Source organism: Ranitomeya variabilis, chromosome 6, assembly GCF_051348905.1.
Source record: "Ranitomeya variabilis isolate aRanVar5 chromosome 6, aRanVar5.hap1, whole genome shotgun sequence".
NCBI lineage: Eukaryota > Metazoa > Chordata > Amphibia > Anura > Dendrobatidae > Ranitomeya > Ranitomeya variabilis.
This window is the reverse complement of record NC_135237.1, coordinates 61,925,222-61,942,461: the sequence shown is the minus strand read 5'-3', so window position 1 is coordinate 61,942,461 and position 17,240 is coordinate 61,925,222. Positions and strand designations below refer to the sequence as shown.

Below are 17,240 nucleotides of genomic sequence, written 5' to 3'. Positions count from 1 at the left end.
GATGGAGTGGCAGGGGTGGAGGCAATGATGCAGGTGGTGGAATGGGTAATGATGGGGTGGTGGGGCAGAAGACAATGATGGTTGTGGTGGAAAGTACAATGATGGTGGTGGCCGGGGGGAGGCAATGATGGAGGTGTTGGAATGGGCAATGATGGGGGTGGTGGGGGAGAAGGCCATGATGGTAGTGGTGGAAAGGACTATAGTGATGGTGGAAAGGACGATGGTGGTGGTGGGGGAGGAGTAAATGATGGAGGTGGTGGAATGGGCAATGATGGGGGTAGTGGGTGAGAAGGTAATGATGGAGGTGGTGATGAGGACAATGATGGTTTGGAAGGGCAGAACAATGATGTAGGTGGAAGAGAGCTGCATTATACTTTGAGGGGGCTTCATTATATTCTGTGGGGGACTGCATTATTCTCTCAGGGGGCTACATTATATTCTGGGGGGCTACATCATACTATATGAGGGGGGCTGCATTATGCCCTATGAGGGGGCTACAGTATATTCTATGAGGGCTGCATTATACCTTATGAGGGGGTTGCATTATACTCTGAGGGGGCTACATTATATTCTGTGGAGGGGCTGCATTATATGAGAGGGGCTGCATTATACCCTATGAGGGTGCTACATTATATTCTATGGGGAAGCTGCATTATACCTTAAGAGGGGGTTGCATTATATTTTGTGGGGGTTGCATTATACCCTATGAGGGGGCTGCATTATATTCATTGAGGGGGGCTACATTACATTGTATGAGGGGGCTACCCCAACCCCTGCTACATAATTAAGATGTGTACTACCTTATATTATACCCTGATATTAGTGTGTTTTACCACACAATTGGTGGTCTTGTATTTATTTCTATGTAGCTACATAGTGGGCACCAAGAATGATTTTTTCTGGTGGGCCCAAGGTGCTCCAGTCCAACGCTGGCAATATAAGCTATCAAAACACAGTATATATCCAAAATAGTACGAATAAAAGCTGTGGCCATAATGTCCTGGCCAGGAGGACTGTACCGGTGGTTTATTTTTACCACACAGCGATGGCTGTAAAAAACAAAACCCAAAATACAGTGATGCAATTCTATTTTTTCACATTTTCTACGCACTTGGGATTTTGTTTTCCAGTTTTTCAGTACATTCTATGATAAAATTAATGGTATCATTCAAAACAACAATTCATGTCATAAAATAAAAGCCCTTGCACAGCCAAGTAGATGGAAAAATAAAAAAGTTATGGCTCTTGGACTAAATGGAGGAAAAAATGAAAGTACTCGTTGTAAAATGTCTGCTCCTAAAGGGTAGCAAGCAGGTTAGAAAACATACTGTGCATTGCTCCCCCTTCCCGGGTCCATCCATGAGATTCCTCTGCTACTCTCAGTGTCCGCTATTGTCTGTAGTGCTGACATCAAGTGACCAGTGCTGCAGCCAGTCAGTCAGCGCTGCAACCAGTCAGAGCTGCAGCCAGTCAGTCAGCGCTGCAGCCAGTCAGTCAGCTGCTCTGAACAGCTTGTGAAGTGTACTCTGAGGTGACTGCAGCATTGTCCACATGATGTCAGCACTGCAGACAAACAGATACTGAGAGCAGCAGAGGAAACAGTGCTGGACCTGGGGAGGAGGAGTAAAGAAGTTTTGTTTGATTTTTACAATTGCAGCCTTTCAAGGGCTGATTTTTTGGAACAGAATCTCTTCTACGAGTTCAGATTGAAGACGTTCTGCTCCCCTCAAAAAAACTAAGTGTGAACTGTGAACACTAATAGTGGCTAACAGACGGATCCCGAGTGACTGGACCAGGGCACAGGCTGCTGCTGGCCTACAAGCACGTGCACCCAGGACATCACTCCATATCGACTATGGGCAAAGTTGCCCTCATCCATGATGGCGGCGAAGGATTTCCGCTTCCGACCCTTCCCACGTGCTCTCTTCCTGTCTTTTCCACTCTGTCCGGACCGGGACAGGACGGGCCGCAGACATGGCGCTCTATAACTTCAAGAAGATCATGGTGGTGCCGACCGCCAAGGTAAGTGAGCTGAGGCCGGGCGGTCTGCGGTGTGTACAGCCGGCGTCATGTCCGGGGGCTGCGGCCCGACTGGTGGGGAGTGACCCAGGAGAGGCACGTGGAGGGGCGGCCGCATGGTGCACAGTCCTGGCCGTGCAGCTGTGTGACGTGGAGGCTCCAGTACGGGGGTAGTCCCATCAGCTGTGCCCCTGTATCCCCCGATGCCCCCAGTCTCACAGTCTCCTCATTCCCCCCTCCCTGCTGTCCACAGTGCCAGCTCCAGCCTATGGTGCCCTTATGGTGCCAGCTGACCTGCCACTATTCCTCCATCGGTGATGCCCCCATTGCTGCTCTCCCCCATATCTCCTCTGTAGCATCCAGTGACGCGCTGCCCCTCTATCTAACCCTCACCCCTGTCCTCCTGACGTCAGTGGAGGTGACTATCGTCCTTCTCAGCCCGTGAGCCCCAATCATCGAACCTTCACACCGGTGTCCTAATAAAAACTTCAAAAAGTTGCAAAACTTTGTGTCTGCAGTGCAGTTTTTGCTCTTTTTCTGTTCTCACGCCATGTGCTCACTTCACCTTTGAGCTTACCTCTGCTCAGACGCTGCTCCCCCCATTGGACACTGACCCCCCTACCACCCCCCTCTATCATCGGGGGGCCCCCGATTCTGTAAGACCCCGTGCTCCTCTCCTGGAGCCTCACACTCTGCCTCCTCGCCAATGTGAGGGTCGCCGATATTGATGAATCGGGATCAAAGTTTTTATAACCGGCACAAAAATGTAAACATTTTGCGGGAACCCATTTTGGGGTGACGTGCGACATTTCTGACCCCATTTCTTCACATCACAACAAGGTGACGTTCCGCACCAGTTATCGCTTTTTTGGAAAGAAGCAAAACAACTTGTCGCCACTATTTTCATGGTGTATAGAAAGTGACAATTTGCACCAAATTCTCCACTAACGGAGGTTTGTCACCCTCAAGTGTTCCAGTGAGAAGTCAGTGTTCAGTGACTCTCGCCCCTTTGGTGTCGGGCCTTCCAGTAACAGTAGGGAGGTGTTATACTTCCACAGGCGCGTTGTCAGGATTTGCGCCACACTCTATAAATACGGGGTGATCGGAAGAGGAGGAGGAGGGTACACCAAGGATTCGCGCATGTTCTGCCATATTTGGTCAATGAGGGCATTATCTGATGATTGTATCCTGGTCGCCATGGCAATGTAAGACAGGAAATCGGCCATTTTTACTTGTCGTTTTTTTTTTTTTATATACGTTGTGTGTGTTTTGATATGTGACGGGAGTTAATGTCATGCGATTAACCCTTTGTGCCTGTGTCTTGCAGGACTTCATAGACCTCACGTTGTCCAAGACCCAAAGAAAGACGCCGACGGTTGTCCACAAACATTATCAGATCAACCGGATCCGGCATTTTTATATGAGAAAAGTGAAGTTCACCCAGCAAAATTACCACGACCGCCTCTCTCAGATTCTCACAGATTTCCCAAAATTGGATGTAAGTCGATGTTTTAGGGGTTTTCCATCGGTGGGTATGTGAGAGGGCACACAGGGCCTGTATACAGGACAGTATGATGTGCGCATGGCGGCGCACCGCTCAGCAATGATTGGCTGAGGGGGGACACGTGACCAGAGCTCGCGGACCTTCACCAGCTGGTGTGTGCAGGGTATGATGTCCGTGTCCTAGAAGCACAAATTGTGACCCTTCATGAGATCTGTCGAGGTCTGACGCTCAGTCTCCATCCCGTCTCCGCACAGCGCCACCTTGATACTCCTGTGATGTCGAGCCTATGGTGGGCTGCATAGGAGATTGACATTTTTACTGCAATCCTGAATTATTACAGTATATACCACAAATGATCTAACCGTCTCAAATTCAAGTCCCTCCAGGGGCAACTAAAAAAAAAAATAAAATAAATGTAAGCCTGAATTGCCATTTTTCACAGTTCAAAAATTAAAATAAATGAATATTGGGCATTAATGCATCCATAAAAGTCCAATTTATAAAATATAAAATGGTTTAACCCATATGATAAATGCTGTAAGGAGATAATAAAACAAAATATCTCAATTCCGTTTTTTGATCGTTTTTGCATCCTTCCCTTCCTACCACAGGTCTGACTTTTTTTTTTTCCCCTTCAAAACCACTAAAATAATAATATACTAAGTTTGGTATAGCCATAATCGTTCTGACCAGAAGAATCATGTTGCCGGGTAGTTTTCACAGCTGAATGAGCATTGTCAAAAATCAACCGCCCAAAAAAATATGATGGAATTGCATGTGAACACTTGATTATTTTGTTCCCCATAATTTGCAGTTATTTGCTCTGGGTCCCACAATAAGAGGTCGTCTGATCACCGGAACTATAAGTAAAGGGAGGGAGAAAGTCAATGAACCTAGATCTGGGGACTGCATGGATTCATTTATTATGCCCCCATCTTCCATACACATGCATGCTCGGTTCCATCTAGCGTGTGTGATCTCGTTAGGAAGACCAGATTCCTGCAGCTTGTGATGACCCCGTTCTGCTGTTCCGTACCTAAGCTAAAGGGAATGAGGAGGTTGATGTTTGCCAACGTCCTGAATGCATCGCTGTCTTTCTCCCTAGGACGTACATCCGTTCTATGCAGATTTAATGAACGTCCTTTATGATAAGGATCACTACAAGCTGGCACTGGGGCAGATAAACATCGCCAAGAACCTGGTGGACAAGTAAGGCTTCTCACTCGCGTGGACACTTTCATCCTGCGTTGTATTCCTTGAGCTCTTGTGACTTTTTTATGTTGTGTCTTAGTGTGGCCAAGGATTACGTGAGGCTGATGAAATATGGAGACTCCTTGTACCGCTGTAAACAGCTGAAGCGGGCGGCCCTGGGGCGCATGTGCACCATCATCAAGAGGCAGAAGCAGAGCTTGGAATACCTGGAGCAAGGTAACTCCACCATGCAGATGTTTCTGGAGACGCAAGATGATTATTCGAACGTTTCAGTCTCTTCCATACAGAGAAGTCATTTTGACTCGTAACCTTTTTTTCACTCTCTTTACAGTGCGTCAACATCTCTCCCGTTTGCCAAGCATTGACCCCAACACTCGTACCCTGCTTCTCTGCGGCTACCCAAATGTCGGGAAATCCAGCTTCATCAATAAGGTTGTGATAATCTCTCATCATTTTTTTTTTTATTTGGGGATTATTTGATTATGAAGCTGGTAAAAATACTTAACGCTAAGTAGTGATTTTATTGACTGCTTTGCTTTTACATACAGCAAAGCTATACGGTGCCTCCTTCAGTTCTATTGTTCTACAAGGCCACAATACTGTCATATAGCATGCCACAGTTAAAGGGATTTTATCACCTTTCTTGTATTTTACATATGGACCAAGTGATCTATAAAAATATTAAGTAACAGATACTTGCCTATCATTCCCCCATCGCTGCATAATTCTACAGGACAGGCCCCCTTCCCCATCCACAGGTCTCCCCGTACTCTTCCAGCAATGTCGGTGTAAGACCACCGTAGATAACCAGTGGCTTCCAAATCGTCTAAGCAGAAGAGAAGGAGAGGAGACCAGGCGAGTGGTTCTGCGGTCTGGATTGGTAGTTTAGCATCTGCTATTTAAGGAGTAGCTGCACTTTTCAATAACACAAAACGGCTCCAAAATAATTACACTCGGCAGCACATTGTCCTGTGTAAACAGGCTGCCGAGAACAATGATATTCTATGTGCACAGAACCATCGTACTAACGATCGTTCTGTGCGGTCGGCTTGTGTAAACAGGCTAGTAAACCACAGGCTAGTAAACCACAGGCTAGTAAACCACAGGCTAGTAAACCACAGGCTAGTAAACCACAGGCTAGTAAACCACAGGCTAGTAAACCACAGGCTAGTAAACCACAGGCTAGTAAACCACAGGCTAGTAAACCACAGGCTAGTAAACCACAGGCTAGTAAACCACAGGCTAGTAAACCACAGGCTAGTAAACCACAGGCTAGTAAACCACAGGCTAGTAAACCACAGGCTAGTAAACCACAGGCTAGTAAACCACAGGCTAGTAAACCACAGGCTAGTAAACCACAGGCTAGTAAACCACAGGCTAGTAAACGACAGTCTTCATCTTGTATGTAGCTGAACCCCGGCTGTTCACTCGTATCCCAGCGTTGGAATCGTCATGTCTCACTACGTCATGATGCCCTCCGATATGGGAACACAAACTTGGCTACGTACAAGTGACTGTTAAGAGAAAACGTCTTAGTGATTGATTTGTGTTTTTCAGGTGACAAGGGCAGATGTAGAGGTCCAGCCATACGCCTTTACAACCAAGTCCTTGTTTGTGGGGCACATGGATTACAAGTACCTCCGCTGGCAGGTAAAGATCTGGGGGTGTGGGCAGAATGTCATATTTCCATATACATAGACATGATCCACTTTCCATAAAATGTATTTTATATTTAGAATGTTGGTTTGTATCAGTACATTTATAACCTAGTTTACATGCGGCTTTCTGGAAGCTACCATGTTACTGTGAAATGACTGACTCTTGTCATGGGGTACATTGCAGGTAGTGGACACCCCTGGGATTCTGGATCATCCCCTGGAGGACAGGAACACCATCGAGATGCAGGCGATCACTGCCCTGGCTCACCTCCGGGCCGCCGTCCTGTACGTCATGGATGTGTCGGAGCAGTGCGGACACACTATAGAGCAGCAGCTGGAGCTCTTCAGCAACATCCGACCTCTGTTCTCCAATAAGGTAGGGTCCCGCCATCAGATGCTGGAGACCGACGGGAACACGGGAAAGTAAAACTTATCATCTTTATTTTTCCCTCATAGCCTCTCATTATCGTTCTGAATAAGTGTGACGTGAAGCGCATCTCTGAGCTCGAAGAAGAACAACAGGTAAGAATGTGACAACTCGGAAACCTACTGTATTGCAAAACTAAGGACCACCATAGTCATAGCTATGATGGTCCGGAATGAAAAGAATCTGTGAGGTGGATCATAAAGAAATGACATCGCTGACGAATCGCGTTCGTGTCAAATCTGCAAATATTTTGAAACAAGCTGTCGAGAGATCTGGTCTGTGTAAACGTTTTCCCTGAGCAAATGTTCATTTGTGGCTTGTCCTTATCTTTTAGGCAGTCATTAAAGAACTTACCCGTTTTCGGGGATAATTTTTTTTTTTTTTATATATATATACATCTATTTTTTTTAACCCAAATGCATGTAATTGAGACTAAAAAAATCAATTTTGTATTTTGATTTAATGTTGCATCGTTTGCCTTCTATGATTCTCCGTATTGCACTGTCTAGTGCTGCGGAATGAGCTACCTGCGAACCCATCAGTCGGCCGGGGCGTTTGTTCATATTACCTGTCTGTACGTTTCAGAACTGGTAGTGCTGGGGCATTTCTAGATGTCTTATTTCTTGAAATCCCAGTGTCAAAGCAGCAGATTTTCTCCAGTTTCAGTAAGGCTGTACATAAATGGATCTTAAGAAATAAGCAATGACAAGGAACTTCATGAGGTCTGTGCTTGTGTATAATCCATTGCCTGCACTTTATGGAAAGTAACACGTTGTTGTTTCCAGAAAATCTTTAAGGACTTTGAGAATGAGGGCCTGCCGATAATTGAGACCAGCACCCTCACAGAGGAAGGCGTCATCCAAGTGAAGACTGAGGTTCGCTGACCTTGTAATGGTGGCTACGAGCCGTCTTCTCAGGGCCGTGGAATATAATGTCTGTTTTCCTCTTTTCTGATCGCAGGCGTGTGACAGACTGCTGGCTTATAGAGTGGAAACCAAGATGAAGGGGAACAAAGTAAATGATGTCCTGAACAGGCTGCACCTGGCGGTACCAAATAAGCGGGATGAGAAGGTGAGGCAGAAAATGTCCTCCAAAGCTGTCATCTGCGCTAACTGGATGTAATAAGACATGTCGCTTATATTAAATGGGTTCTCCGGTGAAAACACGTCACCTCCTATTCCCACAGGATGGGTGATAACTTACCGTCTGACCACTCGGACCCGCACCGCTCTGCAGAACACAGAGCTTTTAGTTTCTAGAATGGAGAGGCAGTGCGAATTGGGCTCTGTTTGTTCCTTATGGGGCTGCCAGGTTCTTCACTCCATAAGGAAAGATTGGAGTGGCGTTCAGAACATCTAAGCTGTTGCACCATTTTCTAATGGGATCCAAAGTTCCCCATTTGTGCTGAAGGTCCCTGCTAGGACATCCACCAATCAGCAAGTTGTCACCTATCCAGCTGATAACTTTTTTTTTTTTAACCAGACCCTTTAAGTCTGAGGGTGTAATGATTGACTGATTTATTACTACACTGACCATACAGATATAGGCTATGTTCACACAATGCGGTTTTCGCTGCGGATCCGCAGCGGATTTGCAGCTGCGGATCCGCAGGCGTTTTCCATACAGGGTACAGTACAATGTTACCCTATGGAAAACGAAATCCGCTGTGCCCACTATCCTTTTTTCGGCTTGAAAATCCGCGCTGATTTTCTGCGGAAAAAAAGAAGTACCATGTCAATTCTTTCTGCGGATTCCGCAGCCGGTTTCCACCTGCACCAATAGGAAAATGCAGCTGGAAACCCGCAGTGGAATCCACAGTAGAAAAAGGACTGAAAACCGCAGTGAAAACCACCGCTGGTTTTGCACTGCGGTTTTCACAAATCAGGACCTGAAAAATCCGCAGCGAAAAAAGGATCGTGTGAACAAGCCCATAGAGTGAGGAGTTTTGTATACGTTCCTCTTTCAATTAACCTTTTTTGATCTCCCACTTGTTGCATTGCAAATGAGCAGAGAAATCTGTAAACTTGGCTCACCGTGAAGAGTAAGGGTGGGTTTGCAATTGGTGTATTTGCCCAGCGTGTCATCAAAGTATCTATGGACCCTGTTCATCCGAAAACAGCCAAAATAGGATTTTAAGTAACGAACACAAAGCCATCTGTCAGGAAATCCTCCTCCGAGAACGCACCTATTAATTGGGTTCAGTTCTCGGGACATTGTGTTACCTGCGGGACATTATACCCTATAGTGGCCCTTTATTCCTATTGGGAATGTATCGGGATTCTTCTGACTTTTGACATCTGCCAAACGGGAAGATTGTTCTGTTAAGGAGCGCTACCCTAATGTAATGTACTTATCACTAATTTTGTTTCAGGAAAGACCTCCTTTCATACCAGAGGGAGCGGCATTAAGAAAGAAACGGATGGATACTGAAGCTCCTAAGAAAAGATTGGTTAGTGGTTTTCCCATTCTCCTCAGTGTTTGTGTAGCATGCTACGGCTGTTTTCACACAGCAGAGATTTTGCCATAGGCCATATCCATTATTTGCTGTTTTTCTTTAGAAATAGAGATCCAAGACTAAAAGGCAGCATATGTGCATGTATATTTTACCCCATTGTAAAGGTGTGCACAGAACGGCTATTGTCACCCCATCTCTGCGGCGTATCTGTGCAGAATGAGCGGTCAGTGCTGGGGTGTGTATACAGCCGCCAGTAACTGTATAGTGAGGGGTGACTGTATCGGCTTCTTCCATGCCCCCCATGATAGTCGGCGGCTCCTGGGGGGAAACATTCATTTTCTCCCAGTACCTTCACTTTCAGTACGGTGTTCAGGCAGCATTGTAACACTATGTACATGCAGATTAACCCTATACCTGCAGGTAAATAGGGTTTGCCAAAATGACAGGTTCCCTTTAATTCAGTGGATCATATCTGTGGATGTATCATGCAGAATCTGAAACCGTACTTAATATGAACTTTACAATCCATGCCATTTCCATTGTTTGCAATGAGGCATAAAGTATTTCATTAGCTGCAGAATGTCAGTAGATTCTGTCAGGACTTCATTTCTGGATCTGCCCCTGAATCCTGACAGAATCCTGAAGAGGTTTCCTAATGTGTGTTTTTGTTTTTTGTGTCTTTTAGGAGAAAGACCTTGAAATGGAGTTGGGCGATGACTATATCCTGGATCTGCAGAGTAAGTATCACGCAGAGATGATCTAGTCCCCAGCAGATGTTTGTAGTTCTCTGTGTTCACAAATTAGAAATGGTTTTAACATTTAAGTTTGCTTCACTTTCAAGAATACTGGGATCTAATGAACCCATCAGAGAAATACGACCGGATCCCAGAAGTGTGGCAAGGACATAACATTGCTGATTACATAGATCCTGTAATTATGAAGGTAAGTTTAGGTGAATCGTCGTGTCAGTAGTCGAACCTGTTATTTATTTTTCTAGTTTCCAATTGGTAGTAGAAACCTTTTACCTTACGTAAAGGAGAACTCTGGTCTAAGCACGTTACCACATGTCTACTGGATAAGTGATAACTGTTGGGGACCACTGCTGGGACCTCCATCAACTCCTCCTGGCTGCAGCCTTGTGTCCAGGGGAGCTATTAGACACAAGCTCTGGAGATTGGGATCTCAGAGGTGTCACCCATAATGATCAACTAGAGTTTTCCAGTATCTGGGTCGGGGTTGTGATTGTCAGACACAAGCCCTGAGAATCACCACCTACCTGACGGCATCTGCGGCTCTTCTGTTTACCTGGCCTGGCGCAACTCCACGTGCACCATATGCCACAACAATGACTTTGCGCTAGGCAGGCTATTCAAAAGAAAAGCTGTGTATTTCGTGAGGTCAGAACCAGTCCTCAAGGCTCCTGTCCGGACCTCCACAGATTACTGACCTGGCTGCTGGATCGGGTCCTCTGAATCGGATTGCACAAACTCGAATGATCTCCTATCCTTTGGAAATAAAATCAGCGATTCAGTGCAAGGATCCTGCAAACTGAAGCATAGAATGGCGTGGACTATTTTCTGGATGATTTGGGAGTATAGGTAGATTTTAAGGATGTAAGTGGAACTTTGCTTTACAGGAAAGTTAATGATCTGGCGCTATGTCTTGCAGTAGTGAGCTAGTGAACCTCTACAAATACATTAACACTTAGGTTTTTTTTCTTTTTTAAAGTGGTTGAACAGTTTAGGAAAAGGGTTTTTTTTTTTTTTCCCCCATAGAATCAGATCCACTACTTCCCATGAGCTTTCTGCATTACTGCAGTTCACCCACATTGACTTCAATGGAGCAGTGTGGTTCCTGGACATGGTGAGAATTGTTAGGGGTCTGGCCATCTCTGTGACGATATCCGCTTTTAGTAATTTTCATGATTGGGTTTGGGAATCCTCTTAAAACCAGCATGATTAGAGGTGAGCAAGTGATGAGGTTTGTTCATTAACTAATTGTCCCATATCCATCATATGTTTTTGTTTTTTATTGGCAGAAACTAGAAGAGTTGGAGAAAGAGGAAGAGCTGAAGGAAAGAGCTGGCGAATATGACAGTGAGATTGAAAGTGAGGATGAAGAAATGGCAGAAATTCGCCAACTTGCCAAGCAAATTCGTAACAAGAAAAAACTAAAAATTCTGGAGTCAAAAGAAAAAGATATTCACGGGCCACGACTGCCAAGAACTGCGAAAAAGGTAAATGCCTCCCCATCGAGGTGTGCTCAGTCATTATAAGGATGAAATCATGTGCAGGTTCTTTGCCTCCGGATATTCTTCTATCCGCTCTGAAACTGGTGAGACAGAATGTGAATGATGTGTATATTATACTAGATGGTGGCCCGATTCTAACACATAGGGTATTCTAGAATATGTATGTATGTATATAGCAGCCACATAGTATATAGCACAGGCCACGTAGTATACAGGTCCTTCTCAAAAAATTAGCATATAGTGTTAAATTTCATTATTTACCATAATGTAATGATTACAATTAAACTTTCATATATTATAGATTCATTATCCACCAACTGAAATTTGTCAGGTCTTTTATTGTTTTAATACTGATGATTTTGGCATACAACTCCTGAAAACCCAAAAAACCTGTCTCAATAAATTAGCATATTTTACCCGTCCAATCAAATAAAAGTGTTTTTTAATAACAAACAAAAAAAACATCAAATAATAATGTTCAGTTATGTACTCAATACTTGGTCGGGAATCCTTTGGCAGAAATGACTGCTTCAATGCGGCGTGGCATGGAGGCAATCAGCCTGTGACACTGCTGAGATGTTATGGAGGCCCAGGATGCTTCAATAGCGGCCTTAAGCTCATCCAGAGTGTTGGGTCTTGCGTCTCTCAACTTTCTCTTCACAATATCCCACAGATTCTCTATGGGGTTCAGGTCAGGAGAGTTGGCAGGCCAATTGAGCACAGTAATACCATGGTCAGTAAACCATTTACCAGTGGTTTTGGCACTGTTAGCAGGTGCCAGGTCGTGCTGAAAAATGAAATCTTCATCTCCATAAAGCATTTCAGCCGATGGAAGCATGAAGTGCTCCAAAATCTCCTGATAGCTAGCTGCATTGACCCTGCCCTTGATGAAACACAGTGGACCAACACCAGCAGCTGACATGGCACCCCACACCACTGACTGGGGGTACTTGACACTGGACTTCAGGCATTTTGGCATTTCCTTCTCCCCAGTCTTCCTCCAGACTCTGGCACCTTGATTTCCGAATGACATGCAAAATTTGCTTTCATCAGAAAAAAGTACTTGGGACCACTTAGCAACAGTCCAGTGCTGCTTCTCTGTAGCCCAGGTCAGGCGCTTCTGCCGCTGTTTATGGTTCAAAAGTGGCTTTACCTGGGGAATGCGGCACCTGTAGCCCATTTCCTGCACACGCCTGTGCACGGTGGCTCTGGATGTTTCCACACCAGACTCAGTCCACTGCTTCCTCAGGTTCCCCAAGGTCTGGAATCGGTCCTTCTCCACAATCTTCCTCAGGGTCCGGTCACCTCTTCTCGTTGTACAGCGTTTTCTGCCACATTGTTTCCTTCCAACAGACTTACCATTGAGGTGCCTTGATACAGCACTCTGGGAACAGCCTATTTGTTGAGAAATTTCTTTCTGGGTCTTACCCTCTTGCTTGAGGGTGTCAATGATGGCCTTCTTGACATCTGTCAGGTCGCTAGTCTTACCCATGATGGGGGTTTTGAGTAATGAACCAGGCAGGGAGTTTTTAAAAGCCTCAGGTATCTTTTGCATGTGTTTAGAGTTAATTAGTTGATTCAGAAGATTAGGGTAATAGGTCGTTTAGAGAACCTTTTCTTGATATGCTAATTTATTGAGACAGGTTTTTTGTGTTTTCAGGAGTTGTAGGCCAAAATCATCAGTATTAAAACAATAAAAGACCTGACAAATTTCAGTTGGTGGATAATGAATCTATAATATATGAAAGTTTAATTGTAATCATTACATTATGGTAAATAATGAAATTTAACACTATATGCTAATTTTTTGAGAAGGACCTGTATAGGAGCCATGTAGTATATAGCAGACAAATACTACGTGGCCTGTGCTATATACTTTGTGGCTGCTATATACTTACATACATAAATATTGTAGAATACCCGCTGCGTTAATACAGGCCACGCAGTATATAGCAGCCACGCAGTATATAACACAGGCAATGTAGTATATAACACTGGCCACGTAATATATAGCACAGCCCACGCAGTACATAGCAGCCACGCAGTATATAGCACAGCCCCTCAGTATGTAACACTGGCCACGTAATATATAACACAGCCCACGCAGTATATAACATAGCCACGTTAGTATATAGCACAGAGATGTAGTATATAACAGAGCCCACTCAGTATGTAACACAGCCCACGTAGTATATAGCAATGTGGGCACTATATGCGTGGTTAAAAAAGACTTAAAATAAAAAATAAACATATACTCACCTTCCGAAGGCCCCTTGAAGTCCTGGCCCTGTGTGCGGTGCACGCGGCAGCTTCCGGTCCCAGGGTTGGTATGAGCACAGGACCTGTGATGACATCGAGGTCACATGACCGTGACGTCATGGCAGGTCCTTCTCGCATAGCATCCTTGGCATTGGAACCTGCCGCTTGCACTGCCAAGGACAGCGGGCGACGTCAGAGGGTGAGAATAAGGGTTTTTTTTATTATTCTTATTCGTAACATTACATACGCAGCATCAATAGTAAAAATTCGTAACATTACATACGCAGCATCAATAGTAAAAATTTGGTCACACAGGGTTAATAGCTGCGTAACCGGAGTGCGTTACACCGCGCTCCGGTAACGCTGGCATTAACCCTGTGTGATGGCTGACTGGAGGGGAGTATGGAGCGGGCACTGACTGCGGGAAGGAAAAAGCAGCCATTTTGCCGCCGGACTGTGCCCGTCGCTGATTGGTCGCGGCAATGGTCGTGGGCGTTTTGCCATGACCAATCAGCAACTTGACAGACAGAGGCCGCGACCAATGAATATCCGTGACAGACAGACAAAGACAGACCGAAGGACAGACAGACGGAAGTGACCCTTAGACAATTATATAGTAGATGGAAATAACGCTGCACCGCACTGGCGTCAGGTTTTATTTCTGTAAGTGAGCAAAACCGAAAACATTGCTGCCTATAAATATTCAATTACATGGAACAAATACAGACTGGAAAAAAATCTAGAATCTGCCGCAGAAATCTGGGTTATGGCATTTATGCTAAATAAACGTGGTAATTTTTATTTTCAGGTGCAACGCAAGACATTAGAGAAGGAGATGAGTGATCTTGGGCTCGATATGACCGAGAAAAATGAGGTAAGAAAACATAGTGCATCCCAGTATCAAGACTTGAATAATGCTCAGTTCTATCATTCTTTGGGGTCCTATATGGAGCGAACGCCACGAGATCTCCCCGCTCTAATCAGGAATAGTGCTGATAACAGTCACAAGATCACCGTGATATCTTGCGGCTTGAACGCTGCCGACCGGGGATAGTTTCAGCGCTGTTTTCGATCAGATACATCACTGCGGATTATAGCGTGGTATATAAATGGAGACGCATTACATTTCAGACATAGGACTGCTACGGTTTCCTGTCCCATTGTAGCTTCAGGATAGTTGGGACGTGCTAGTATCACAATACATTCATTGAAAAACATTTGTGCTGCAAATAATATAAATCTTTTAGAAAAGCTGTAGAAAATCTCTGTAAATCCTATTACCACTAATGGGATTATTTATGGTGTTACTTGTTACTTTCAGACCCATTATGCAACACAAGCAAGATCCAGGAGTGTGCAGAGGAAACGAAAGCGGGACGAGTCTGAACCGCCAACGTCTGTCACCCGCAGCAGGAGCAACTCAAAACCCCCACGAGATCAGTCCGGGGTTCGTGATGCAAAGGTGCGTGTCCCCCTTATTACTACTGATTATTGTTACAAGTTGCCCCCAGACCGTCACAGCATCTCAGCAGTATATTGACTTAGTGAGAATCTGTCATTTGCCAAAAATGTTGAGTGCTTCCTGCTGTTCTCCTCAATCTGCGCCCATATTTCCTTTATTATTTTTTTGCTTCTTGTTAGTGATGAGTGAGTGTACTCGTTGCTCGGGTTTTCCCGAGTATTTATGACTGCTCAGAGATTTCGTTTTCATCGCGTCAGCTGAATGATTTACAGCTATTAGCCAGCTTGATTACATGTGAGGATTCCCTAGCAACCAGGCAACCCCCACATGTACTCAGGCTGGCTAGTAGCTGTAAATCATTCATCTGCCCCAATGAAAACGAAATCTCCCGAGCACTAACAAATACTCGGAGGTTACCCGAGCGTGCTCGGGAGAACCCGAGCAACGAGTACACTCGCTCATCACTACTCCTTGTATATAAATCTAGTTTTATTAGCCAAGGGAGCATGATCCTATTGTCTTCTTTTGGCATCTTCTTGAGGATCATGCCATCTTGTATATTTACATACTGTAGAGGAAGGGAGGGGGGGTCATATTAAAGGAACAGAAGAAAAACATTCCAGATTCAGAATATATTTATAAAAAGTGATTAGTGATGAGCGAACATGCTCGGATAAGTCATCAACTGAGCATGCTCGTGTGCTAACCGAGTGTCTCCTGCATGCTCGAAAAATTTGCTAAAAGGCAATCACCACATGTGTTGAGGCTGCGACTAGAACATTTTTTTTTTTTTCTTCAATCACGCCGAAAATACTTGATTAGGACATGACCGTGCTCTGGTAAGACCTTATCCGAGCACTCTCGCTCATCACTAGTCTTGGAGCATCATTTTATTTTTTTTAAATTTTTTTTAACATTGCAATTATAACAGGGGTGACGGTTGGACTCCTGGTAATATTACGTGACTTTTTATGCTGGGTGTCTCGTGTACCTTGAGTCATGTTCTGGTCACAACGTCTTGAAATGACATCATACATTTTGTATTTACCATTTTGTTTCTCAGATGGCCAAGAAAGCAAAGACTATCATGAAGAAATCTCAGAGGAAAATGAATAGAATGGGCAAGAAAGGAGAATCTGACAGACACGTGTATGATCTGAAGCCCAAACACTTATTGGTTGGCAAGAGGAAATCTGGTTCCACAGACCGAAGATAATGGTGTTACAAGAGCAGCCTCCATCGTGGTCTGCTGCAGAAAGGACATTGTACAAGGAGCGAGCGCCATCCTTATAGACCTCCGACCACAATGTGTCTGCCCTACAGACCATCAGCACATTGTCTTCACGGATCAGACTCTGTTCTGGACTTCACCACCCTTCAGATTGGGCCTTGTATTTCTTTAGTTTGATGCCTTCAGATGTAAAAAATGAAGTCTGGAACATCTGATATTTATTCATTAAAAATAACTCTGGAAGAAAAACTATGAGGTATCTGGAAATCACCATTTGCAGCCTTATTTTCCATAAGTAGAGAATATTCCAGCATCTCTTTGCTCAGACAGTGAAATAAAACTATTGTGCCAGCTTGTGGGCTTCTTATACATTTGTCTGCTTTATTATAGGACTGATATAAAGGTTTAATCAAAGAAAAGATCCTTTCAGAGAACAGTTGGTAAACCTTTGCCAATAGAGATTTATGTTTTCATCTGTTGGGATCCATCACAATTTTGTAACAAATTTCATTCTGCTATAAGTGCCCACTTGTGAATAAGTATTCAACCTCCTCTCCAAAAAGTCAGTACTTTGTAGAGCCTCCTTTTGTGGCAATTTCAGCTGCAAGTCGTTTTGGATAAGTCTCTGAGCTTGCTACTAGGATTTTTGCCCATTCCTCAAGCCAAAACTCCTCCAGCTCCTTCAAGTTAGATGGTTTCTTCTGTGAACAGTAATCTTGGGCTATGTGTCCACGTTGCGGATTCATGTGCAGATTTTTCCTC

The 17,240-nt window shown here is 44.6% G+C and overlaps 1 protein-coding gene across 1 annotated transcript; it reads left to right on the top strand.

Moving 5' to 3' along the window:
- The first annotated feature begins 1,866 nt into the window (after nucleotides 1-1,866).
- On the top strand, nucleotides 1,867-16,847 carry GTPBP4 (GTP binding protein 4). Its single transcript, XM_077268545.1, has 17 exons — nucleotides 1,867-2,022; nucleotides 3,347-3,517; nucleotides 4,629-4,732; nucleotides 4,815-4,951; nucleotides 5,067-5,167; nucleotides 6,293-6,385; nucleotides 6,578-6,769; nucleotides 6,850-6,915; nucleotides 7,606-7,695; nucleotides 7,781-7,891; nucleotides 9,192-9,269; nucleotides 9,961-10,012; nucleotides 10,117-10,217; nucleotides 11,314-11,511; nucleotides 14,594-14,659; nucleotides 15,107-15,247; nucleotides 16,311-16,847. The coding sequence occupies exons 1-17, from the start codon at nucleotides 1,975-1,977 to the stop codon at nucleotides 16,461-16,463; spliced, it is 1,902 nt and encodes a 633-aa protein (XP_077124660.1). The 5' UTR covers nucleotides 1,867-1,974; the 3' UTR covers nucleotides 16,464-16,847.
- The last annotated feature ends 393 nt before the right edge of the window (nucleotides 16,848-17,240 follow it).

Excerpts from the sequence above, each read along its gene's own strand:
- GTPBP4 (XM_077268545.1), top strand. The coding sequence starts at position 1,975 with ATGGCGCTCTATAACTTCAAGAAGATCATGGTGGTGCCGACCGCCAAG. Across the intron at positions 10,013-10,116 it reads CTATATCCTGGATCTGCAGA|AATACTGGGATCTAATGAAC; the intron begins GTAAGTATCACG and ends TTCACTTTCAAG. Across the intron at positions 11,512-14,593 it reads TGCCAAGAACTGCGAAAAAG|GTGCAACGCAAGACATTAGA; the intron begins GTAAATGCCTCC and ends TTTTATTTTCAG.